Raw genomic sequence first — 27,731 nt, 5'->3', positions numbered from 1 at the left:
TGATGAGAGACCTATTTGTCTTAATGCAATTTATAAAGTGCCCAATTCTGTTTCTATTATGCACTCCTGGTGGAATTATGCACCATCACACAATGCAGAATTAATGTTCTGTGCAGAATTTTCATATTTCCCCTGTAGATCTGGGGCTGCAGAGCTGCTAGCTGCCAAAAGGGGCTGCTGTACTCTGCAGAGCCCATCTCTCCAGCTTGCAGTGAGCAGCGTACCCAGTCTGAATGGGATGGATCCTCATCCACCTAGGGATGGGAGAGGCCATGGGAGACACTGCTATGGCAAAAGGGGAGAAATGAGGGTGAAGTGTGTGGGCTGGGCTGCCAAAAACTGGGCTCTGAGGAGAGGGAGGTGAAAGTGTTTGGTCTCAGGGGAACGCCATGCAGACTTCTATAGTACCCTGCAACTGGAAATAGGTTGTTTTCAGGGGTGGGGAATCTTTTTTGGGCCGTGGACCACTAACTCACAGAAAAATCAGTTGGGGGTCACACAGAAGTGAGAAGCAAAAAACCAAATAACTCCCCCAAACCTTAACAGACGTGGCCCCCACTGAGAAGAAGAAAGACACTTCCCATGTTCCCTTCACACACCAGAACCGAAGGGGGGCCCAGCCTAGTAGATATAATTGTTAGTCTCTCCCAAGTTCCTCTCACTGATGAAATGTTCAGATTATAATTGCTCCTGGTTTGGTTGGTGTAATATTTAGTATTAACATTTAAATATTCATTAGATTCAGTAGGTTTCGGAGGTTTCAGTAGATTTCAGAGAGAGGAGTTCACAGCTCTTGGAGCTCTTGTTTCAGGCTGCATGCAGGCTCAGGCAGATATCAAAATAGTGGTGCCACATGGTTCGTAGTCGAGGTTATCTTCACAGCCATAATGGTTGAAGGCCAAGATTTTCAAAGAGACTGATAAGTGATTTTTCAGTGCTTCCATTTTGGAGGCCCAATTTAAGGCTTCTTAGACCTGGTCTACACTACATGGGAAGGTTAAAGTAAGATATGCAGCTCCAGCTCCATAAATTACATTGCTGGAGTCAATGTATCTTACATTGCGTTTCCATACCATCTTTCTCCCATCAGCTTCCCTTACCCCAATGAGGAGTATGAGTACCAGCGCCAACGGGGATGCCCTCAGAGTTTGATCTAGTAGGTCTATACTAGACCCGCTAAATCGAACCCTGGAAGATTGACTGCGGCAGCATCGATCTTCCATGTAGTGTAGATGTGCCATTAGAAAAGCCACTGATGTGTACTTATTCCCAAGTCATAGTGAGCATAGAGCTGGCTCTTCCTCGTTTCCAAGTGCATTGAAAGAAGACAAGAATGTATCAGTACTTTTCTGCTGTTGCTTTTTCATGTCAGCAATTGCTCTAGTCACCACAAGGGTGTTACTCAGGATGGGTAGTGGGACAGAAGGTGGTCTGCATGCTTATGAATAGAAGAGCATGTGCCCCACCCAATTGAATGGGAAGGGTGGTGTCCACAAACCAGTGGGTTCAAAGATGTGGTCATGCTTTGAAAACACTTGAGAACATCTAGCACAGTGGTCCTCAACGCTGGGCGTGCGGTGCATGGGCGGTCCCTGCCTCAGGCGCACATCACATGAGCGGCCCCTGCCCTGGGCGTGCGGCGCTGGCTCCAGGCATGTGGCACATGGGCGGCCCCTGCCCTGGGCGCACAGCACATGTGCGATGCTGGCCCCGAGCATGCGGCATGTGGGTGGCCCCGTCACTGGGTGCGCGGCGCGTGGGTGGCCCCGCCCCCGAGCGCCCGGCAGCCCCGAAAGGTTGGGAACCACTGACGCACAATCCCAGATGTACTGTCAGTGCTGGGTCAGAGCTGGTGCTATCACATTTGCCTAAGTGCTAGCTGGTTCATGCTGTCTTCCTTCTTATTTAGTCAGCTGCATTCCTACTGGCTAAAATCCTTATCCATCTGACCTTCAGGGGACATAGCATGTGGCAATGCTTATATGGTCAGTCACACTGTCTTCCTTATTGCTTCTAGCTACTGTCTCTTCTCATCTTGATCTTCTTTCAGCTCTTAAAATCTCTTTTCATGAAGAGCTGTGCCCACACCATATTAATTAGACAGCCACTTCCTGAAGGCATTAGTTACATTGTTCAGTTCTATAATACCAGCCTGCAGTGATCAAAATAGTGGGTAGAAGTTGTTTTATTTTTCTAAAAGGATTTGGATCAAATTTAATGGAGGATCAAATTAACTGGTGAATGAATTAAGTGGAAGTCTCTGTATTAGTGTATAGATAGTTTAAGCATGGAAGGAGGAGATAAATAAAAGAGGACAAGAAGAAAATAATGAGTGGGCTAGAGAAAGTAAGTCCGTTAAATTGATGCTCCCAAGAGCAAGATGACATTCAAGGAAATTGACAGGTCAAACCTGATACCAGGAAATACTTTTCCACATAATGTGCAGTTAGCCACTGGAACTCATCACCACAAGGTACCATAAGGGCAAGAGCTAAGAGGGTTTCAGAAAGGGGGTTAGGCATTTTTATGGACAACAGGAATATAAAAAAATATACTTCAGAGTATAAACAGTCAGATGTTGGGAATCAAGAATAAACTTCCCCTCCTCTCATCTCCTACTGCAGGATTTTGTCCTCTGAAGCAGTGGGCAATCGTCACTGTAGGGGACAAGATACAAGACTAGATGGATGCACTGGACCCATTATGACAACTCAAATGCTCTTAAGAATGTAGAGGAGGCCAAGTTGAAATGTGAAGAATTTTCACTTCCCCATGAGTCCTCAGAGAGGCACAATAACAATATCCAATATGGAATATGACCAGGACTCTGCGTTTAACATGATCCAGCTCGTGCAAAATGTGCTGTGAGATTTTAAGGCATGTATGTGGCTGAAAAGAGTAAAGAACACAAATATAACATGATGTTTACAGCACCTTTCTCTTGAGGATCTCAAAGTACTTTACAAATGTAAAGAGGCTAAGCCATTTGCTTGAGGTCATACAGCAAGATGGTGGAAGAAGTAGCACTAGAAAACAGGTTTTCTGAGGCCCGTTCCTTTGCTCTAATCCCCAAATGCTCTCTCATTGCAATGCACTAGTGAAGTTTGCCCTTGTTCTTGGGTGGGGAGGCCATTTATCCGGTTTACAGTGGGACAGTCTTCGTTTTGTAAAGTTCTGCCCCTGTTTGGTAGTGATGAAAACCAGACGTGGCTTTGTCTGGTGAAAGTCTGTCTCAAGAGGAGGATGCCAATGGGGGCAGTGCCTCTGTGTGGTGTGACGCATGCGAGGGGCAGGCCCATGGCATTTTGCCACTCAGCACAGCTGGGCCATCTGCAGCAGCCGCCCTTCCGTCTCCTTGGCTGTGCATGGCTGTACACCAGCCAGCCAGCTGATACTCTGATGGGACTAACAGCTGGTTAGACACTGTGGCAAGGGGCCCAACTGTCCTGTCACTTTTTAGGGATTAGGAAGCCAGCAAAAAGGAAGTTACAGGAGTCAACATTTTGAGATTATGAGGAGAGACCAGAATTTGCACAGGGTGCACCAGATGTAAAAAGTCAGATTTTAGAAACAGCAGAGAGGAAAACACAGTTGGATGTGGGGGCATGAGAGAGAGCAGAATCAAAGGCAACTCACAAGTTAATGGTCTGAGTGGCCGACAGAGAAGGGGGGTGATGTTTCAGCAAGCTCAGGAAAATGCAGGAAGAGCTTGAGAGGAAAGGTGTTCCATTTATTTTATTGTGTTAAATTTAAGATGAACGGGAGACAGCTGGGGAGGGGAAGCATGTCAGGGAGTGATTGAGAGAGTGAGGCTGAAGTACAGGGTTGAAATTGAATGGGTTTGAAGGGTAACTGTGGATCACGTCCAAGTACAGGATGCTGCTGGTTGATGAGGGGCAGGGAGGAGGTGTGGCGGTAAGAGTGGAAGAGCTCCTAAATGGAGGGCCTGATATTGAAAGTAACCTCAGGCTCCTCATTCCACGAGGAGTAACGGTAGTTCGGACTAGGAAGCCTAGTCCGAACTACCTAGTTTGTGCCGCGTGTAGCCGCACGGCACGGGGTTCGAACGAGCAGGGATTTAAAAATGGCGGCGCCCAGTTTATGCAAATGAAGCCCGGGAAATTCAAATCCCGGGCTTCATTTGCAAGTGCGGTATGCCTACATTTCCCTCCTAGTTCGAACTAGGAGGGTAGTGTAGACATACCCTATGTCTTTAAAAAAAATCCTGATCCCTGGTGGAAAATTAATAATGTCAATGATTAGGATGACCACACCACTACTCAGGCCATGTCTTCACTCTTTGGAAGATTGACACAGCCACAATTAATTTTCCGGAGTTCAATTTAGCAGGTCTAGTAAAGACCAGCTAAATCAAACTCAGAGGGTAGCCCCATCGGCTGCTGGTACTCCTGCTCCTGTGAGGAGTAAGGGAAGCCGCCGGGAGCATTTGCTCCCAATGGCTTCCTGTTGTGGGGATGGCAGGGAAACTTGACTCAAGGTCCATTTACTCCAGCTACATAATTAATGTAGCTGGAATTGCATATCTTAATTTGACCTTCCCCTTTAGTGTTGACCTGGCCTCCAACAGATAGCTTGTTTCCTCAAACACAGCTTTACAGTCAGTTCTCTGCTGTGATCGATAAGGGCAATATCATAAGAACATAAGAATGGCCATACTGGGTCAGACCAAAGGTCCAACCAGCCCAGTATCCTGTCTGCTGACAGTGGCCAATGCCAGGTGCCCTGGAGGGAGTGAACAGACCAGGTAATGATCAAGCTATCTCTTTCCGGCCATCCATCTCCACCCTCTGACAAACAGAGGTTAGGGACACCATTCCTTACCCAAACTGGCTAATAGCCATTAATAGACTTAACCTCCATGAATTTATCTAGTTCTCTTTTAAACCCTGTTATAGTCCTAGCCTTCACAACCTCCTCAGGCATGGAGTTCCACAGGTTGACAGTGCGCTGTGTGAAAAAGAACTTCCTTTTATTTGTTTTAAACCTGCTGCCCATTAATTTCATTTGGTGGCCCCTAGTTCTTACATAAGAACATAACCTAAGAACATAAGAACGGCCGTACTGGGTCAGACCAAAGGTCCATCTAGCCCAGTAGCTGGTCTGCTGACAGTGGCCAGCACCAGGTGCCCCAGAGAGGGTGGACCGAGACCACGATTAAGCGATTTTGACCGCCGCTGCACACCGTGTGGAAGTTTTCAGAGAACAATCCATGATAAGTCCAAGATCTCTTTCCTGATTTGTCATAGCCAAATTAGCCCCCATCTTACTGTACGTATAATTGGGGTTATTTTTACCGATGTGCATTACTTTACTCTTATCCACATTAATTTCATTTGCCATTTTGTTGTCCAATCACTCAGTTTGGTGAGATCTTTTTGGAGTCCCTCGCGGTCTGCTTTTGTCTTGACTATCCTAAACAGTTTGGTATCATCTGCAAACTTTACCACCTCACTGCTTACCCCTTTCTCCAGATCATTTATGAATAAGTTGAACAGCATTGGCCCCAGTACTGACGTAGGACTGACACCACTAGTTACCCCTCTCCATTCTGAAAATGTACCATTTATTCCTACCCTTTGTTTCCTGTCTTTTAACCAGTTCTCAGTCCATGAAAGGACCTTCCTTCTTATCCCATGGCAATGTAATTTACACAAGAGCCTTTGGTGAGGGACCTTGTCAAAGGCTTTCTGAAAATCTAAGTATACTATATCTACTGGATCCCCCTTGTCTGCATGTTTGTTAACCCCTTCAAAGAACTCTAATAGATTAGTAAGACAGGATTTCCCTTTACAGAACCCATGTTGACTTTTGTCCAACAAATTATGTTCTTCTACGTGTCTCACAATTTTATTCTTTACTATTGTTTCAACTAATTTGCCCAGTACTGAAGTTAGACTTACTGGCCTGTAATTGCCAGGATCACCTCTAGAGCCCTTTTTAAATATTGGTGTCATGTTAACTACCTTCCAGTCATTACGTACGGAAGCCGATTTAAAGGATAGGTTACAAACCACAGATAATAGTTCAGCAATTCCCCATTTGAGTTCTTTTAGAACCCTTGGATGAATGCCATCCGGTCCCGGAGATTTGTTGACATTAAGTTTTTCTATTTGTTCTTCTATTATGGGAATAAGTAAATAACTTTTCCTTATTCACTTTTTCCACACCACTCATGATTTTATATACCTCGATCATGTCCCCCTTTGTCTCCTCTTTTCCAAGCTTAAAAATCCTAGTCTCTTCAATCTCTCCTCATATGGGACCTGTTCCAAACGCCTAATCATTTTTGTAGCCTTTATCTGAATCTTTTCTAATGCCAGTATATCTTTTTGAAATCGCCCCAGAGCATGTGTATAGTCACCATGCTGAAATACAAGATGTCTTTTAATTGTGAATAGCTAGAAGAATATGAGTTTGTTGCTGAAAGCAGGACCGGAAAACAACATGCGTCCTGCAGCCTGTGTAAGAATGAGGTTGATGTAGCTGTCAACAATCATGGAAAAGGAGATTTGAATCAAGGCATTTCTTTTCAGCAGTACAAACAGAACTTATGCAGTGTTACTCCTTCAGCTAATATACAGAACTTCTTCAAAGCAAGCATGTCTCCTCATGACGATAACGTGACTGCTGCTGAACTTTGCAAAGTGGTCCATGCTGTTATGCATCACCATTCTTAATGAAGCATCAATGGTAGCATAAACGTTAATAAAATTATTTACCATGACTTGTCTGTGACTAAAGACTTGACTTGCAGAAAAAGGAAGGCAAAAAGCATTGTGCAATAATATTTTAGCCCCATATTAAATTCAGAAGCATTTAGAATATATTAAGAACTAGATTTCCCTGATGTTTCTTGGATCTTTAACTCAATCGTTTTTTTAAACTAAAAGGAAAATGTACATGCTTTATTGAAATTATTATATTTTTAAAAAATAGTGTTATTTTTATGAGGTTAATTTTAGTATTTTTTAAATGGGAATTCCATCAAGTGTACCTTTTTCTTCATCCCTATATCCTGCTATGTTTTAATAAAAAAGGGCTATAGTCAATTTGGTTCCAATATCATCTTCTACTTTTCTGACCTTAAGCACTGATTTAGCTGTGCCAAAATAGAACACTACTCTAAATTTATCTGTTAGAATCATAGAATCATAGAACCATAGAGCTGGAAAAGACCTCAGAAGGTCATCAAATCCAGCCCCCTGCTCTAGGCAGGACCAATCCCAACTAAATCAACCCAGCCAGGGTTTTGTCAAGCCGAGACTTAAAACACCGCTAGGGATGGAGACTCCACTACTTCCCTAGGCAACCCATTCCAGTGCTTCACCACTCTCCTAGTGAAATAGTTTTTCCTAATATCCAATCTGTTTTATCTCTTTTTTGTAAAGTTTATTGAGAAGCAATCCTATTCTAGGCTCATCCTATTTTTCTGTTTTATCTTCATTCAGTTTCTTCAAACATTCGCTCAATTATGTCAGTTTTGAGGATTGTACTTGATTTGGTGATTCTGTCTCTTTTCTGTTTGATTTTATGAGAAGCAATCCCATTCCAGGCACATCCTTTTTTCCTGGCACAACCAAACCCTTATGTTGCTTTAAGTTATGATAAGAGAAAGCTATATACAAAATTTGGTGGCCCTTGCTCTTACTGTTTAGGAGAGTTCTTGATCAAACAGACAAGCAGACAAACTCTCTAAAATATATAGTAGATAATGATCTGTAATTCTATTTGACCAGTTATTCATCAAATAAAGGAGCAGCAAAGTAGTTTCCTTTAGTTTTAAGATATTTCAGTTTTAAAAAAGGGATTCAACACTTTCTCGTGGTTTGAAGAGTGGTACTTAGAAAACCATGTAAGCCATTGCCACAGAAACATTTGGAAAACTCAAGGTTTTTAACTTCAGTTTGCAGAAGCTATCAGCGTATGCAGCAGAAAATGCCAGGGTAAATAAAGGGAAGAAAAGTAACATGTACCAGAAACCAGAGCTATCAATTAATCACCGTTAACTCAAACAATTAAATAAAAAACAGGTTAACCCGATTAAAATTAATTGTGATTAATTGCATTGTTAAACAATAATAGAATACCATTTTAAATGTATTATAAATATTTTTGGATGTTTTTCTACCTTTTCAAATATATCAATTGCATGTACAACATAGAATACAAAGTATAGAGTGCTCATTTTGTTATTATTTTTTATTACAAATATTGGCATTGTAAAAAAGATAAATAAAAGAAATAATACTTGTCAATTCACCTCATACAAGTACTGTAGTGCAATCTCTTTGTCATAAAAGTTCAAATTGCAGATGCAGGTTTTTTTTTTTTACATAACTGCATTCAAAAACAAAACAACGTAAAACTTTAGAGACTACAAGTCCATTCAGTCTTATTTCTTGTTCGGCTAATCACTAAAACATACAAGTTTGTTTACATTTATGTGAGATAATGCTGCCTGCTACTTATTTACAATGGCAGCTGAAAGTGACAACAGGCATTTGCATGGCACTGTGGTAGCCAGTGTTCCTAGGTATTTACGTGACTGATACAAATATTTAGGGTATGTCCCTTCATGCTTTGACATATAGATTGCTTATCATTTTTACAGTGCAAATAGTTGTCTTAAAATAAGAATATAAAGCGAGCACTCTACGCTTTGATTTCAATTAAAATGCAGACTGTAATGTATTTGAAAGTGTAGAAAGGCATGCAAAATATTTATAATAAATTTTAAATGATTATTTTTAACAGTGCATTGAAAACAACAATTAATTGTGATAAATTTTTTAATCTTGTGATTAATAGCAATTTTTTAAATCATTTGACAATCCTACCAGAAACTGAAAAATGCCAGCAGGGTCACTAGAGCAGACAGTTGCTTCACGCATATTCTCCAGAGTGCAACAAAATATGCTGCAGAAAAATGTTGTCATTTTAGAACATTTTATTCTAAAATTTTAGTCCCACTTCAGCATTCCTGCTACTAGAACAGAACAACAAAAGGAGATTTGTGACTAGCAAATGGAAAAATGGAGTCTATTGAGACATTTTGTTACCAGATGATGCTCTCTTTTGCCAAGTGCAGCATATTACAGTGCAGTAAAGCATCAGTGTGGACAGGACTTGTAAGCTGTTAGCTACTCTACTCATAGAGGTGGTTTATCTAGAGTGCTGGGAGAGCTCTCTCCCCAGGTATGTCTACACTGCGCGGCTATTTTGGGATAGCTACCCTGCATCTTAACAAGCCACCTGTTATTTCGAAATATTTTTTTAAATAACAGGCGCGCTATTTTGGCATCCTTGTAACCCTCATTCCACGAGGGCTAAGGGATGTCTTGAAATAGTGCATTATTGGGAAATTTGGCAGTGTGTAGATGCACCAAATTTCAAAATAAGCTATTTCGAAATACATTTGAAATAAGATACGTAATTTGCGTGTAGACAAAGCCTTACTGTTCTTTCAGTGCATGAATTGATGAAGGGACTGAACGTGAAACTGGAGAGAAGGATTAGGGTACAAATGATTTCTAAGTTCCAGGGATTTACTCAATATATTCCTTAAAGGTGTAAATAGGGCTTTGTGACCTTTATGAAAGAGCAAAGAAGTATCTTCATGACAGTTATGATTTCATAGCAAAGTATCCATGTCAACTCTTGAAAAACCCATCAGCTTTGAAGAATTTTTCTGAATCTGTTTGTGCTTGTAGTATGAAGGAATGGAGAATTTGGCATGGTAGAAAAAACTAATCTCTTCTCTTGAATGAAAAGGATTGCCTGTTGTGTGAAAAATTTCACCATAGCACAGGGCAACATCAAGAACATAGAGACTTTTACATCTCTTCAGTATCATGCAGCAGTGCTCGCATTGAGGGGTTGCTTTCAAATGACCACATCTTGAAGAAATGAAAGGATATAGAAATTGTGAAAGTGGAGCTCCATATATGTACGACAAGTTCCTCAAGAGCAAAGAACTTCTGAAGGGGCACATCTACACTGCACTGTTATTTCGCGGTAACTAGCGTTATTGCAAAATAACAATGCAAGCATCTACACAGATATTCCATTATTTTGAAATAATTTTGAAATAATGGATGGCTTATTCTAAAATCTGTAAACCTCATTCTATGAGGAATAATGCCTATTCTGAAATAGCTATGTCAAAATAAGGCATGTGTAGATGCTCCTCTTCTGCAATTTTGAAATAGCCCCTCACTAGGGCCATTCTAAGTTCTTCTTCCCAGGTCTCTAAATCGAGATAGCACGTCTACATTAGAGAAGTCTGCCTCGGACTAATTTTGAGGTTTCCCTGCAGTGTAGATGTTCTATTTTGGAATAACTATTCCGGAATAGCTTATTCCAAAATAACTGCACAGTGTAGACGTAGCCTCCGGGTATGTCTACACTGCATGCTATACCGAAATAGCTTATTTTGAAATAGCACGTCTACCCTGCAGAGAAGTCTCAAAATTAGTACAAGGGAGGCTTCCCTAATGTAGACAAGCTACTTTGATTTAAAGCCCTTAGAGGCAAGGGGAAGGAATAACTTAGAATGGCCCTGGTGAGGGGCTATTTCGAAACAGCAGCAGTGAAGCATCTACACACGCCTTATTTTGAAATAGCTATTTCGGAATAGGCATTATTCCTCATAGAATGAGGCTTACAGATTTCAGAATAAGTCGTCCGTTATTTTGAAATTATTTCAAAATAATGGAATGACTACGTATATGCTCATATTTTTATCTCGAAATAACGGTGCAGTGTAGTCCTAAGTGATAGTCCTGCTAATGTTACACTCCAGGGGCAGTTTTTAAACTGGAGTTTTATTACACTCACACTTTGTAAGAAAACAAATGCACACTTTGCACCAGTTCCTTTCTTGCGCAGTCCTTTCAGAGCACGCACTGCTCTGCTGCCACCAGAGCTGCCCGCTTTGTCCCTCTCAATTGACCTTCCATCCTTAAAGGGACAAGGCACAGGTGCCTCTAACTCTGACGTTCGCTGATGAGTGCTATGCTGCCTTCCAACAGTGCTCCCTGACTGAATGTGTCTGCCAGGGCCTGATCCCATTTTCATGGAAGTGAATGGAATGATTTGCCACTGATGCCAAATGGGAGTGAGATCTTGCCTTACACACTTCTCTTCCTCTCATTCTCTTGCTGCCAGAGACCTGCGATCTCACCGGAAAGCTTCCTCTCTGCATCCTGGCCTCCTTGGTTTAGCCCGGGAGCTCAGCAGGATTGTTCCGAATACCTGAAATACCTGCTGGATCGGTAAGTGGCAGCTTCTACACTTTAGAAGGTAAGCTCTCTGGGGCAGGAGCCAGTCTCTTTGTTCTGTTCTTATACATGGCCAAGCACAATGAAGTCCTGGTCCATGACAGGGCCTCCTAAGCACAGCATAATAAATTATAACTGAAATGCAAACATCTGTTCATCTGGCTCATGGTGTTTATCCCCTGCCAAAGTGGGCTTGTTCCCAAGAGAAAAAGTTGGAAGGCTTTCCTTCATGATTTTGCACAAGTAATTTGTGTTCATTACCCAGGCTTTCTAACCACTGGATTTACTCATAGATGAGTAACATACTGGTGATGAAGCAAAATGCAGGACTATGTAGCACTTTAAAGACTAACAAGATGGTTTATTAGATGATGAGCTTTCGTGGGCCAGACCCACTTTCTCAGATCAAATAGTGGAAGAAAATAGTCACAACCATATATACCAAAGGATACAATTAAAAAAAATGAACACATATGAAAAGGACATACTGATGATGTAGACCTGAGGGAGGAAGGTCGTCCTAGAATGCCTGAGCCACCAAGGGGGTTAGGAAGCTAATAATGTTAGTTAGGGCCCAAGGGTTTTTTTTAGTTCATTTGCTGGAACACTATGGCTATGTCTAGACTGTACCTCTCTGTCGACAGAGAGATGTAGATTAGACACGTCGAAATTGCTAATGAGGCATGGATTTAAATATTCCACGCTTCATTAGCATAAACATGTCTACCGCTTTTTTTTCGACACGAAGCTTTTTCGAAAAAACCCCCGGCAGTCTAGATGGGGATCTGTCGAAAAATAAATCATTTTTAACAGATCGTGTATTCCTCAAAAAATGAGGTTAACAGGATCTGTCAAAAAAGGGTTTATTTTTTGACAGATCCCTGTCTAGACTGCCGTTTTTTTCGAAAAAGCTCCATGTTGGAAAAAGCGGCGGATATGTTTATGCTAATGAAGTGTGGGATATTTAAATCCCTGCTTCATTAGCAATTTCGATGTGCCTAATCTACATCTCTCTGTCAACAAAGGGGTGTAGTCTAGACACAGCCTATATGACAAGGGTTCTAGTCACAGGTTCAATTATAAAGCCCTACTTCAGGCTCTCCTTGGAAAAATCAGTCTGGTCTGAAAACTACCACAAAGGGGATTGTCTTTGCCAAATGTTAGGGAAAATCTGACTATTTTTGAATGACACACATTAAAAAAAAAAAGTCACCCCCATTTGAAATGTTGACATTTGTTTAAAGATTCTATCTGTGCCTTTCTATTTGTTTAAAGATTCTATCTGTATTTCAACAGCCACAGATCCCCTCAGGTGGCCGTTCCAAGGAGCTCTGGCAGAAATGAGGGGTGTGGCACATCACAGCTGTGTGCACGCCCAAATCCTCTCCCCCCTCTCCCTTCAGGCAGAAGAACCAGAGCAGGCAGACTCCTCCATGCTCATATGAGAGGAAGCTGCCAAGTTTTTCAACGTGGGGATACAACGGCCGTGCTGAGCCATGAGATAGCCCTGGCCGTGCTGAGCTATGAGAGAGCCATAGCTGTGCTGAGCCTCCACAGAGGGATAGTCTTTGGCTGAAAGTTGAGGAATTGAAAGAACCTCCTAGAGGGCTGTGTGTTTAAAAAAATAAGTAGTGAGAGGCAGTATATGGACAAGGGACCACACAGTGGAGGTTACTGTTAGGGATGTAAAATCCCATTTAATCAGTTAAATGTTATGTTTAACCAGTTAACTGCTTAACTGGGATCCTACGGCAGGGACTGCTCCAGCCCAGCCAGGCCCACTGTGTTGCAGGCTGCTCTGGCCAGGCTGGGCCGAGTCTGCTGTGTGCGGGGGCTGCTCAGACTGGGCTGGGCTCACCGCACCATGCTGCAGGTGGGGGGCTGCGCAGGCTGGGCCAGGCCTGCCGCACTGCATTGTGGGTGGGGAGCTGCTCCAGCCTGGCTGGGATGCCAGTTAACTGGTTACCAATAAGCATCACCCGGTAAGGGTTATACTTCCTGGTTACATCCCTAGTTACTGGTCTGTTGAGTGATTTCTAATGCAGGCTTTTTCCCCCCTGCCAAAGGCTACACGAAGAAGAGAAAACTGGAAAAAGAATTTATCAAAAGCTCAAAGAGTCCAACTTGATGTCTCAGGCTGAGGAGCACCACTACTTAAACAAGACATTAATTGAGAAAATGTTTGGGGGTAAGATGACGACAAAAATCCGCTGCCTGAAGTGCCTGAATGTCTCCTCCCGAGAAGAAGCCTTCACAGACCTGTCCTTGGCTTTCCCCCCATCCAACAGACACATGCATAGGCAGAGCCATGCAACAGTTTTACCAGTGGAAGAAATTGGTCCACAGATAATTGAGCCATCCATACAGCCACAGAATCAGGTAGTAGAATCTCCAAGGAGGCAAAGGAAGCATCCTGTGTCTGGAGAACATCCCATCCATCTCTTGCCAGTAGAAACAGTAGGGTTCCAGAAACCAGAGGGAGAAGATACTCCTTTCAGCTTGACACCCAACAGAGATCCCATCCACGCAGAGGCAGTGAAAGACCCGCTGCTGGCTTTTGGAGAGCAGACCTGTGGCTCCGACTCCTCCAGATCTGTTCCAGATTTGATCAACTATTTCTTATCACCAGAGGTGCTGACGTCCGAGAATAAATATCACTGTGAGAAGTGCGCTTCCCTGCAAGATGCGGAGAAAGTGGCTGAGCTGACAGAGGGGCCGCACTACCTCATCCTAACCCTTCTTAGGTTCTCCTTCGACCTGAGGACCATGAGGAGGAAGAAGATCCTGGATAATGTCTCAATTCCACTGGTGCTGAAGTTGCCAGTCCTGGTTGCTTCGGAGGAATCAGGTGAAGTTTGCCAGAACAGGAAAGACAGGGCCGCCTCATGCAGTGGATTTGTGTCCATGGTGTATGATCTCTGTAGTGTGGTGGTCCATTCCGGTGTCTCCTCAGAGAGTGGCCACTACTATTGCTATGCCAGAGAGTGTGCCAGCACTAGTGCCAGAAGCCAGCCAAGTGATGGGGCACAGGAAAGTGCCTCAGAAAAGCAATTGGACTTTGAAATCCAGTGGTACCTCTTCAACGACACCAGGGTGTCCTTTTCCTCCTTCGAATCAGTCAGCAATGTGACGTCTTTCTTCCCCAAAGACACTGCCTATGTGCTCTTCTACAGGCAACGGCCAGGCAAGCAGAGCTGTGCTGTGCACAAGGCTGGTTCCGAGGCGGTCCGGCTGCACGGCGAGCCTTCTCCCAGTAAAGACTTGATGGAAGCCATTTCCAAAGATAACATCCTGTATTTGCAGGTAACTCCATTTACCTTCAGCACCACATTTTTAGGGGGCTGATTGTGCTTCCACTGAAATCAGTGTCAGCTTTTTTCTTGGCTTCCGTGGGAGCAGGTCTAGCTCTCCAAAGCTGAATTTCATCTCCCTTTTAAATCCAAATGGATAAAGTGTCATTAATCTTTGTATAACAGTAGCTCCAATGGAGATCAGGGCCCCACTGCACCAGGTGGTGCACAGAGGGAGACACTGCCTGCCAGCAGGGTTGACCGCCACTGTGGGGCCCCAGGGCCAGGTATGTGAGGGGTTCTGGCTCCGTGCTCCCAGATGGGATAGGGCCTCAGGCAGAAGAGGCAGGGCTAAGGGTAGCCGGGCTGGAATAGTTCTCCCATTCTGCCCCTTTAATCGGTTAAATGAGATTTTACATCCTTGTTTTGTTTAGGTCTTTGAATGGCCTTAGTCCTCAGATGAGGCACTGCAGTGACACCGCCTCAGGCAGAATGTCTCCCTCGTGCACACAGGGTCTACAGCAGGGGTAGTGGCAGCATAAAATTTCCTCCCATCCTGCCTTAATAATGCTTCGGGGTTGATCCCTCCTGATGGAAGCTAAGGATGGGAGGGGAGCTCAGTCCCCAGGCTCACTTGGGTGGAATGCTCCTCTGAAAGGTTGAGTGGTGGGCAGGGATACATGCCGGCCCTCTCTGCACTAGGGTGGGGTCAGTTATCCTTCTTCCTAGGCCCCTCTGCTGAGACTGCCTGTACAGAGGCCAGGTGATGGCTGAGGGGTGTGTGAGCCCTTATCTCTAGATCAATTCAATGAGACTTCCCTGCCAGTGCACTCCAGACAAGGATTGTCACAGGGTAAGGAGAAGGCTGTGTGAGGAGTAGGCTAACCTATATGAGGTTAGATCCCATGTCCATTGTCATTCATGCCCACTCCTGTGTAATGGCAGCTCTCTGCCTAGCATGGTGCTGCCTCTCTTCCTTCCCCAGGGGTCAACAACAGCTTTTCCTCCCTGCTTCATGGTGTAATGTGAAGAGATAAATTTAGCCCCATGGAGGGAACAACAGTGACTTACCTGAGAATATGGAACAGAAGAGTTGGCTTATGCCAGTAGGGCCAGTACCTCAGACGGTGTCAGATCAGTTAGTTGGACCGAAATCAGCTGCACCAACTTACATGTTGCACCAACTTACCCCTCATGTTCACCACAAAGGCTGGAAAGCAGGCAGGAGGTGTGTGAACTGAGAACAGAAACTGGACACACTTCCTTAGCAGTTTGAACATAAACCTTCACAAGCAGCAGGGGGATTCCCTCAGCAGGACCAAATGGGAAAGGAATTCCTCCCATTACTCTCCTGGGGTACGTCTACACTGCATGGCTATTTCGGGATACTGGAGCTGCCCGTTATTTCGAAATATTTTTCAAAATAACGGGAACGCTATTTCACCATCCCAGTAAACCTTGTTGCACGAGGGTTAAGGAATGGCTCGAAATAGCACGTTATTTTGAAATTTGGCACTGTGTAGACATGCCAAATTTCAAAATAAGCTTTTTCAAAATAGATTTGAAATAAGATGCGCAATTTGTGAGTCTAGGGTGAGGTGTAGATGCACCCCTAGAGAGTTGCCATAGGCTAGCAATTGTCCTTCATTGCTTGTTCTCAGCCTGCTATTGCGATATGAAACAGTCACTGCTTTTCATTTATGCTCCTCTGTTCGGGTTCTTCCCCCTCTCACTGAGATAGCAGAGCAGCGATCTCTAGAACAGACACTAGGAAGGACATGACTCACCCCCGGAGGCCTTGGTTGGGGAGTGTCACAAATGGGGCTGTCCCTAAAATGTATGGGACAACGCAAGTTACCTGAGGCCTCTCTGGCCCCCACCCACATGGCTCTTGTTGTGGCTTGGGGCTTCCCTTGTGCCCTCCCCATGACTCAAGGTGTTCCTGACCCCCCCCCCCCCCAACCCTTCCCATTTGGCTCCTGCTGGGACTCAGGGCTTCCCTTCCACCACCCCTCTCCACATAGCTACTGCTGGGGCTCGGGTCTTGCCTGGGACTGGTGTGGAGCCATAGAGGCAGAGGGCTCCTCTCCATGCCCAGTGTGGCAAGAGAGACCCCTCAGCTCAGTCGCCAGCTGGTCAATAGGAGCATGTGGGCGGGGGAATGGAGAGTGGGCAGGGAGAAGGCAGCCCTGCTGCTGGGGGTCAAGAAAGAAGCAAGGTGGGAGGGGCTGGGCCAGAGAGGGACCAGTGGACAGCAGTTAGGACCAGCTGTAGGCACACCAGCCCGTGCGGCTGCATAGGGGTGGCCAAAATTTGCTGCCCCAAATGAGTGGGTGCCCTGCACAGCTGCATATGCTGCATATGCCTAAGGACGGTCCTGATGACAAACCTTTTCCAGGCTTCTAAAGCAGTCAGTCAGGTTGCTAGGGCCCAAGGCTGCCAGATACTGAGCATCCTCAGCTCTTGCTGACCTTAAACAAATGTTCAAGACCTTGGTGCCTTGCATGATCAGGGAGGGCATTTGTTTTCCCCGCTGCCTGCCCTCCGTTGAACTGGAGAGCAGCGTTGTCACATGCATTCCTCAGAATCACCGACTGCAGATGAACAGGTTTGTTTGTTTTCACCCCCTTTCTCCCAGGAGCAAGAAAAGGAAGCAAGGAACAGAGCAGCCTACATTTCAACCTTGCCCAAATCCCCTCTATGGTGGAGAGATTTTGACAGGGACAAGGATGACGAAGGCTCTTCTGGGGGCTGCGGTCCAGCTGCTGGAGGCGGAGGCTCGGGCTCATTTCATGGGCTGGTCTTCTAAAGGTGCCACTGAACACAAGCTCTGACTGACTATAACCAACAAGCCCTCATTTCTAACTGAGCTGCAGGGCTCATAGAGGACAGAATCTCCTCTCATTTCCTTTGAAGTCAGTGTTACCAGGGGCAGGAGCTTGGCCCTGAATCCTGGCTAAGTGAAAGGTCTCGCTGCTGATGCAGGGAACGCATTGCTGGCGGGGGTTAAATCACTATCCTATGGAGATTCCCATTGCTTTCTATGCACTTGGTTTGAACGCCTTAAAATAATATTACTAGCTGCTAAGCGCTGCGGAGACAAGATACGGGTGGAGAACTGAGAGAAGTGCCACTTTGCTTAACTGTCGCATTATTTTGCCTGCTGGGTGAACTGTTGATCAAGACGGGGGCAGAGAGAGGTGCCAGGAAACAGGACTTTTTTGGATGAGACAAAGTGCAGTGCCAGTGGCCCAAATGAGGAGCCCAAATCTTCCACACACAAATGGGGTCTATGGTCTAGATTTTCCAGAAGGGGCTAGTGATTTTCAGATGCCTCAGGTTTTGGATTCTCAGCTTGCCATACACCAAAGGGGTCTGATTTCCAGAAAGTACTGAGAAGCTGGTCGGGGCTTCTCTCGGCCCAGGATCATGGCGGGGTTGCTACACCCCGCCACAACTGGCCTCAGAAAATCAGGTCCCCTGTCAGGCATCCCACAGAGAGAACCTACAAACTGAGACACCTTAAAATTGCTAGTCACTTCTGGAAATCTTGCCTTGTAGAGATCACAGAATTCAACAGCCAAAGTTCTGTCTTCATCCTAGCAGCCAGGTCACTTGATTCAAGATGGAGAACAGGATACTAGTGTAATACATGGGCATAGTGTCTGGGGTCATAGCTCTCTCTAGTGGCTGGTCCCTAACAACTCTAAAGGTCTGCTCCTTGCACGCTTCCTGAAGGGCTGACTCCAGTAGTGTGAGTGGGCTGGAGTTGTGCTGTTTATGCCAGAGCTGGTGGATTCAATTCCTACTGGGGTGTGTGAATATTGTGTATCCATAGAGTAATCCCCCCTTCTGAATTAAATTCACACATCCTGAATTAAATTCACACGACAAAACCAGGACATCTATTTGAGTGGCTAAATGCAGCAGATAAATTGTGAAATAAGAGTTATTTGTTCCATTCTTATTATATTATCCATTCTTATTATACTATCCTTTTGAGATTTGCCCATAGCTAGAACAATTTCCTCTCCCTTCCAACGATTCTAGACTAAGGGTGCATCTACACTGTACCATTATTTCGAGATAACAAGCCTTATTTCGAAATAACAATGTGAGCGTCTACACAGCCATTTCATTATTTCAAAATAAATTCAACATAACAGACAGCTTAGTCCAACTGCTGTAAACCTCATTCCACAAGGAATAATGCCTATTCCAAAATAGCTATTTTGAAATAAGGCGTTTGTAGATGCTCCACTGCCGCTATTTCAAAATAGCCCCTCACCAGGGACATTCTAAGTTATTCCTCCCCAGCGCCTCCTGAGGTTCTAAATTGAGATAGTATGTCTACATTAGGGAAGCCTGCTTCAGACTAATTTTGAGGCTTCCCTGCAGTGTAGAGGTGCTATTTTGAAATAAGCTATTTTGGAATAAGTATTCCAGAATAGCTTATTTTGAAATAGCTGTGCAGTGTAGATGTACCCTTAGTTAGGTTTCTTTTCTGAAAGATCAGAAGATGCAGAGGCCCACTTCAGAGCTTTTACTCAGGGAAAACTCCCATGGAGGCTATGTCTACACTGAGAAGTTTTGGCAACAAAAGTGATGACATGAAAAAGTCGCCAAATATGAAAACTGGTCAAACCATTTTTTTCTGCTCCCATTGCTGACATTTCATGGCCACATTGCTAGCTCCCCTGTTGACAGACAGAAGTGATCCCTTCATTTCTTGGGTTTCTCTCATAGCTCTGTGAGCTTCCGTACTAAGGCATATCAAAGCAGCACAGCAGTCTCTCCAGCTCTCCCAGTACAGCAGTAGTCTGCCTGCACTGTGTTCCTAGTGCAGGGCACTCCAATGATTTGTTCTTTGTTCCTCAAATGGAGCAGCTCACTCAGATATTCCCAGTGTGTTGAAAGAGAAGGGGGGGGCGAATGTCTGCAGGGCAGCAGAGATCACAAAACACTGAGCACAATCATCAGGGCAGGCATTGTGGGACACTGGCAGAAGCCAGTTCTCTCAACACAACAAACAGCAGAGTCCACACTGGCTTTTTGTTGACAATAAAGGGAGGGGAAAAGACAAAAGTCTCCTGTGGGCATGTAACTTTTTGATTTGAAAAACTGGGTGTTTTTCCCAACAAAAGTCACATTGCAGGATAAATGCTTTCACTGTTTTGTCACCAAAAGGTAGTTTTTGGCAACAAAATGTGCCAGTGTAGACAAGTTCCTAAAGTTAGGATGTTGCATCTTTCTGTAGTAAAGTGTGTGTATTTTTGGTCTACCATGAGGAAATTGTACTCCAAGAGGGCACCTGTCTTGCAAAGTCTCTCCTCCTTTTCACCTTGTATAGCAGTGGCAGGACCACTCCATGCTCTGTAGTTGTAAGGGTACTCTTGGAACTGCAGGATGCCTCTGAAATCCCTCTACCATGTACATTTATGCTAATTCCGAGGAAGAGAAAGTTGTAGTCAGATCAGCTCCTCTTCACTTCCAACTGGGAGCAATTGTAGCAAGATTTAGCTGGCTCCTCCTTACACATATTAGCAGAGCAAGAACCTGGAATTCTGCCGTAGTCTTTTCTCAGTGGCCCAGTGGCAACTTCTTTGTTTATCTTGGAGAGAAGAAGAGCAGAGATGGCAACTCTCACTGAAGGCAGCATGCAGTGGGTGTTTGCTCTCAGTGAAAGGAACTCACAGTGGAGTGAAACTGTAGTCACAGTTTTTCTTTTGTGTTTCCAACTGTGGACCTGATTTTCAGAGCTGCTGAGCATGTACAACTCTGGCTGATGTCATTGGAAGCTGCAGGTGCTCAGTACTTCTAAAAAACTTCATAGGTTTTAAGATGGGCACCTAAACAAACTGAGACACCCCAAACCATTGGCCACCTTTGAAAATTTTGGCTGATAAATGGAAGGAAAATGTCAAGCTTCCTAGAAACCATTCAGAACTTTCACGCCATTTAATTCTATCAGAGTTCATGGTATCAGGGCAGAAATGGCAGGAAATAATGTGAAGATAATTTGGTTTGAATTGTGAAACTCTTACATTTGGGGTAAAGTTTTTAAAAGTGTCTGCTCTAGTCTCTGGGAGTTAGACAGCTGACCTGCTCAGGCAAGTTTGGATTTCCCAGTAGAGGCTGGCTCCACAAAGGGGACTTAGTTTCAACATCACAACACCTAACCTCAGGGCTGTCCTTTGGCATATGCAGAATACACAGCTGCATAGGACACCACTAAATTTGCTTAACCTTTGGGTACCTTTAAACTCACTTTCCACAACTCCACCTCCTTATTGTTATGTGCCAATCAATCTAGCTGTAAGTGACTTGGGAGCTCAAATCCCATTTAAACTGTTGACTTTCAATTAGGCTTCTTCACACAACACACAGTCAACTTGTGGAACTCATTGCCAGAGGATGTTGTAAAGGCCAAAACTATAACTGGGCTAAAAAAAAAGTTCAGACCCTATGCTTTGGGTTCAGATCCTATGCTCTGGGTGGCCCTAGCCTCTGACTTTCTAAATCTGGGAGTGGATGATCGGGGACAGATCACTCAATAATTGCCCTCTTCTGTTCATTCCCTCCAAAGTACTTACTGTCACTGTCAGAAGATAGTATACTGGGGTAGAAGAACCTCTGGTCTGACCCAGTATGGTTGCTCCGAAGGGATGAAGTCATTTTATGTTTCAATGCTGTAAGTGGTCCGCTGGAATGCTTCAGTGTAGAGCTGCCCTATGACTGGAAGGGTTCTCCTCTTGGCATAGATAATCCATGGACTTGCCTTTGTCTGCAAGGGGTGAAGTCGACTTCTTTATGACACGTGGGGTGTTGTTTTTTCAAAGCCCTGAGGGCTGTAGCTAGGCTGACCTAACTTTGTAGAGAAGACTTCTTCTGTCAACCTAGTGACCTTCTCTTGGGGAGATGGATTATTTATGCCAATGGGGTACCCTTCTTGTTGCCATAGCTACTCTGCACAGGAGCTACACAAGGCTCCTGATCCTCCTCACACCTGTGTCAGGCCAGAATCATGGGTATAATCGCCAGGGCCCTGCTTAGGCAGAGGCAGTCAGTGGCTGTGTCCGATGGGGTTTGTGGGCTGGGAGTGTGAGTTTCTGTCCACTGATACATGGCATTTGGGGAGGAGGTGTCTATGAAGGTTGGGGGACAGGGCAGGAGGTAGGGGTCTCATGGTGATGTCTGAGGGACTGAGAGCCTTGCACTACACTAGCATTTGATACCTGAGTGGCAGCAGAACAATCTGATTACAAGCTCTGCCCTAAGAGTTCATCTGAATCTGCCTTTGCACCAGATTTTCCTATCTGGTGCTCCTTTCTAGTAACGCTTCATCAGCCTGCCCGTGGGCTCCGCTCCAACAGCATTGGGGCCATGGGAGCGGACTGTTCTTCCCAAACAGCTCTGGGCACTTGTTTGATAAATTAGCAACATGGCAGGTGGGTGGGCAGGAAAAGAGGGCACATGACTCAAGGCAGTTGGCAGTCTCTGGAGGACAGATGTGTCGCATCCTTTGCAACGCCAGGGCACAAAGGAAAGATCATTATTAAACCCAGGCTATGTTATAAAATTCTGAGCACCCACAGTCAGTTTATTTTCTTTTTATGTATATTGATACAGATACACAATGTAAAACGACAAGGAATGCGGCACTGTCACCACTATTCCCACCATTGGGGGGGCTGACAGACTTGCTGGGCCTCCGGGCAAGGTGGGGACTCTATGCTCTGAAAGGGGAGGGGCCTCAGTGGAATGGGCGGGGCTGGGGAAGCCAGCACTCAGGACTGCCAGGAGTGCACCATGCCGCAGTCCTCAGAGCTGCCCGGAGTGCGCTGTGTGGTGTTCTGGTGGTGATTTAAAGAGCCCTGGGCTTTAGCCACCACCACTCCTGTGGTAGTGATGGCTGGGAGCCCTTTTGAAACAGCGGGTCCCTGGGAAATTGCCCCCTTTGCCCCTTCCTGTCGGGGCCCGGCCCACAATACTGCTACAACCTCACTAGGTCTTTTCTATTGGATTATTGCTGATATTTGACTGTGCCACTTACTTCTTTCAAGTCACTATACCAGCAGCTATGTCTAGTGATTTTAAGGAATTAACAAGTTCTCCTGCTTTCCCCTTGCTCTTTACAAAGTTATGTATAGCAAGCAACTGGGCACAGGGGGAAGAGGTCCCAATGCGACCTAAGCTGAAAAAAGGTTCTTTGTTCCCCTGCTTTTATATATATCATAACAGAAATAAAGGACGTGCAAAAATAAGAATTGTATTCTCCTAAGTTATTAGCTGCACCACGTTTAATCTAGGGAAACATTCTTCTCTGAAGTACACTGATATAAATCTAGCCGCTAGTGTAGAGCTCCATTCAGGCCACTGGCTAACAGCAGCCATTTTAGTGGCGTTACTCCAGATTTACACGGTTACAAATGAGATCAACATAGGCCTGAGCTCTGTAATTGTATAATTCAGAAGTAACGCAATTAAAAAGTACATTGATACCCAGTATTACCTATGTATTGTGTACCATTTCTGTCCATGGGGGAGTCCAAATGTTTGACTTCTACTAAACTTCACATCATTATATTCTTATAGTAGCACCGGAGCAGGGGTCAGCAACCTTTCTGAAGTGGCGTGCCAACCTTTAACTGTCCTGCCTTGGGCCGCACCACTCTCCTGGGAGAGAGAAGGGGCTCTCTCCACCGTATATCCACGCTTGGTCTCCTGCCCTGGGCTCCGCTCCAGCTTTCCAGTGGGGAGGGGAGGAGCAGCGCGTGCACACTTCCCCGGAATCTGGATGCGGCATGGGGCTTCCCTCTCCCCCTGCAGGAAGCCGGCGCTGGCTCCAATCTTGCGGGGAGTTGGGGGGAAGGGGGCAATGTGCGCTGCTGGATCACTAACATGGGCTGGAGTCAGGGTGGCTTGGGAGGGTTCAGGGAAATGGGCAAGGTGGGGGAGGTGACCTCGGGGCGTCCAGCCCTGCTGTGGATGGGGGTCTGGTCCATGGTGCCCTTGCCTTCCTGCCAGGGACCCAGGCACCTAGGGGTCAACGTGGCTTTGGGGCAGAGGGACCCCCCCACACACGTTTTCCTCTCCCCTCAGTTTCCCCCGCTGCCACGCTGCCCCAGAGCCGCAGCCCAGGAGCACTCACCCTGTAGCCCAGTAGTTCTCAAACTTTTTGGTCTGTGGACCACCTTGCTCAATGCACACCTTTCTGCTGGCCACCAGTCGCTAATGTCCAACACAAAAGGTTTCAATGTTTCCTTTATTTATGGCAGGGGAGGGAAACTTATTTGTGTCAGAGGTCACTGAGCCACAGAAAAATCGGTTGGGGAACCATACAAGTGAGAAGCAAAAAAAAAAAAAAAAAAGCCTCCAAAAACCCTCAACCCTCACTGATGTGGCCGCCCCCAGCTGAGACACCTCACTCCTCTGGTGCTGCAGACCTGTGGGGGTGAGGGGGAGGACTGAGGTTCAGGGCTTCCTATAGACACTTTCACTTTTTCAGGGTTCTAGAGTTAGTGGCTTTTTGAACACCCCTAGGCTCTGTGATGGGGACAAAAATGAGGGGTTCAGTGTGCGAGACAGGGCTGCCAGCGAGTGGGATGTGGATGGGGGTGCAGTATCTGGGTGGGAGGTGGGGTGTAGGAGGGAGTGAGAGTGCAAGGTCTGGGAGTGAGGTAGGGTGCAGAAGCAGGCTGGGAGTAGGGTGTCTGACTGGGGGGGGGAGGGAGCAAAAGCAAGGGAGAGTGCAATGTGTGGCCAGGAGGGAGGGTGCAGGAGCAAGGGAGGGTGCAGGAGCTAGCTGCGATTTTGGAGTTTTAGGGGGAGGGGAATGAGTGAGGGGGATTGGGTTTCGGGGGTTTGGGCATGAGGAGGGATACTTACCTAACCTCATGCCCTGTTGCAGCGGGGAAAGCCTCAGGACAGTGTGTCACTGCGCTGTCGTTCTCCCAGCTGCCTCCTGGCCAGCAAGTAGCTCCTGGGCGCCCCACTCCCATGACTGTCCAGTTCATTTACCCTGCCAGAGGTGTTGGCTCCCAGTGTCCCACCACAGCAGGACTCTCAGGGCCGCTTCACAGGCTACGAGACAGCCAGGGACTGCGCAGCACTGCCACTAGGGTTGGTTATACAGGGATCTCTCATCTGGTGTTGAGATGCTGCTGGCCCTGGGGTGGGGCAGGGATCCCCTGCTCAGTGCTGAGATGCAGCCACCTCTGGGGTGGAGGTGTGTTCAAGCAGCACTGCACAGTTGGTCAGTGGGGTTCAGGAAGAACTGTTGGTTGACACTGACCTCAGTTCCCTGATGTGATGCCAAAGGGGTGGATGTTCTGTCCCGAGCTGGGGGGCGCGTGAATCTAGTTTGTTAGAGCAGGGGCTGATTTCAGAGCAACAGACTGACCTGGGCATGCTTGTGCTCCCTGAGAGCAGGCCAGGCCTGCTCTCCCCCTGCATCGGTCCAGGGCTTGCGCTATGCCCATCTGTCTGTGCCCCGTTCCCTGGCATGGGTTAAGCTGTGGGAGGTTCCCCAGGGTCTGCTCCTTGCACAGTCTTGCCTTAGGGAGGGGGGTCACACTTTACCATGTGCCCCTAGGTTCTACCATCTCTGAGCCTGACCCCATCACACCCCAATCCCCAATTCCCTCATTACCTCCTCACCCCAGCCTCCACTTCTCCCACCCAAGAGAAACCATGAGGCATCCTCTGGCATCTTAAAGACTAACATTTATTTGGGCATAAGCTTTCGTGGGCAAAAACCCACTTTGTCAAAAGCATGGAGTGGAAATCCATCAACTTCATGACAAAAAAAACATGGCAATTTCCACTTCATGCAGCTGATGAGGTGGGGTTTTTGCCCATGAAAACTTATGCCCAAATAAATCTCATAGGGTATGTCTACACTGCATCCCTAGTTCGAACTAGGGATGCAAATGGAAACAATCAAAGTAGTTAATGAAGCGGGGATTTAAATATCCCGCGCTCCATTAACATGATCTCGCCGGCGCGCTAGTTCGAATCACAGCGCACTAGTTCGAAATGAGGAGTAACATTAGTTCGGACTAAGGGCTTTAGTCCGAACTAACGCATCCCGGTGCGCACTTCCTGGTTCAAATCAGCTGTGATTCGAACTAGCGCGCCGGCGAGATCATGTTAATGGAGCGCGGGATATTTAAATCCCCGCTTCATTAACTACTTCGATTGTCTCCATTTGCATCCCTAGTTCGAACTAGGGATGCAGTGTAGACATACCCTGAGTCTTTATGGTGCCACAGGACTTACTGTTTGTGTGGATAAAACTAGGGCTGTAAAATCCCGTTTAATTGGTTAACAAATTAAGCATAGTTAACCGGTAAACTGATTAAAGGGCGTGTAGGTTGGGGGGGGGACTGCTTCAGTCCTGCTGGGCTGGAGTGGCCCCTCCCATCCCCCCCAAGACTGGGCTGGCGCAGCCCCTGCCTGAGGGGTGTCTGAGCCCACTGTGGACAGGGGCTGCTCTGGACAACTGGAGCATCCCTGTCTGTGGTAGGCCCTCTGTGGGGCTAGACCAGCCCTTGTTCATGACAGGTGGGAAGCTGCTCCAGCCTTCACCAGTTAAAGGTTAACCAGAACTAGTTAAGGTTGATGCTAATCAGTTAACTGGTTAACCTTTCACATTCCTAATACAGACTAACCCAGCTACCCCTCTGATATTTAACAAGAGAAAGAGGCCTGGTCTTGATTCTGCTCTCCGCTACACAGAGTCATAGCCCCCTAGAGGCCTATACCTGCCTATTTGAAATGGGTGTCGTGTGTAGTGTGTGTAAATATTGGCAAGGCATCTGCTAAGCTCTTGCATTTCATGGGTTTGTGCTTGACTAAAGAAGAAATGGTTTGTAATGATTTAATCACTCCATGTGTGATTGCAAACCCAAAAGGAACGTTAGAATTCCTTAATATAGGATGTTGATTTGAGGACAAAATTAGAATTATTGTGTTAAATAGGGGGGAATGAAGCCTTCTTACTTGTTGTTGATAGTTTTTGAATAGCAGCAGATTGTCTTTTTCTACTTAGTTTTGTGTCCATATCAGTTGCTGATTTATTTTTTAAGGGCTTGTTTGAAACACATTGTTATTACAGACTGCTCTGGATTTTTGGAAAGAAATCAGACACATGACACAGAGACATTTGTGGCATTTCTCCTCTTCTTCATAAAGTTTCCTCTGCACTTTAATGACATTGGGGGAGTCATGAAAACTTTACTGTGATTGGTGCTTATTACACCAATCATAACTGCCTTCCACTGTTTCCTTGTGCTCCATCCCACCTGTTGTCTCTCATCTCACAGGCCAATTGCAAGTTCTTTTGGTCAGCATCCATCTTTTCGTTATGTGTATGTGTACACCTTGATCCTTGATGACCCTAATGTCAACAAGACTTAGAAAATCTCTCACGTGAATTCAGTTGCAGTATTACCTGAGAGAGGCTACGTCTAGACTGTACTGTTAAATCGAAAAAAGATACAAAATTTGCGGTACACAAATTGCTATCTTTTTTCAATTTGCTTTTGAAAGAGGCTCTTTTGAAATTTGGCGTTTGTGCACAGCACAAAATTGCAAAAAAAAAGTGCTTTTTTGAGCCATCCCTTATTCTTCGTAGAATGAGGTTTACAGGGATGGTGAAAGAGCACATCCGTTCTTTCAACATTTCTTTTGAAAAAGCAGATGCGTTCTTTGGATGTGGCATTGCTATCCCGGGATACCTCCAGTATCCCGAAAAAGCAATGCAGTCTAGACATAGCCTAGGACTTCAGAATTTGGCTCAACATGAAGCCACACTTTTCTATGAAATTGTTAGGCAGAATTGTTGGTGTTTGTGTTGGCGCCATCTTGGACACGTAATACACAATGATGGAGAAAACTTGTCCCAAGCATGAGGGCTACAGCACTTAAGCTCCTGGATGAACACCCTCCCTTCTCACATGTATGTAATGACCCAATCATAGAAGTGGAAGGGCCCTCAAGAGATCCTTGAGTCCAAGTGCCATCTAGGTCAGTGTTTCTCAACCTTTTTTTAATAAAGTACCCCCTTTAAAAAAAGTACCCCGAGTACCTACAGTTTTCAGACACACAAAATTTTTTTCTAACATTGTAACACATTTGT

The 27,731-nt window shown here is 45.6% G+C and overlaps 1 protein-coding gene across 2 annotated transcripts in view; it reads left to right on the top strand.

Moving 5' to 3' along the window:
- Window positions 1–23,348, top strand: part of USP35 (ubiquitin specific peptidase 35) — a 58,239-nt gene extending 34,891 nt beyond the window's left edge. For both annotated transcript variants that reach the window (XM_006131912.5, XM_025189114.3), the window contains 3 exons: window positions 11,188–11,294; window positions 13,367–14,603; window positions 17,229–23,348. In XM_006131912.5, the coding sequence (XP_006131974.3) occupies window positions 11,188–11,294; window positions 13,367–14,603; window positions 17,229–17,399 (1,515 nt within the window). In that variant the 3' untranslated portion in view covers window positions 17,400–23,348. The remainder of the gene's footprint in view (window positions 1–11,187; window positions 11,295–13,366; window positions 14,604–17,228) is intronic.
- Window positions 23,349–27,731: the final 4,383 nt, after the last annotated feature.

The sequence above is a fragment of the Pelodiscus sinensis genome, chromosome 1 (assembly GCF_052426305.1).
Source record: "Pelodiscus sinensis isolate ZL-2025 chromosome 1, ASM5242630v1, whole genome shotgun sequence".
In the NCBI taxonomy this organism is placed as follows: Eukaryota; Metazoa; Chordata; order Testudines; family Trionychidae; genus Pelodiscus; species Pelodiscus sinensis.
The sequence above is the reverse complement of the archived record's forward strand: the minus strand, read 5'-3'. Positions and strand labels throughout refer to the sequence as shown.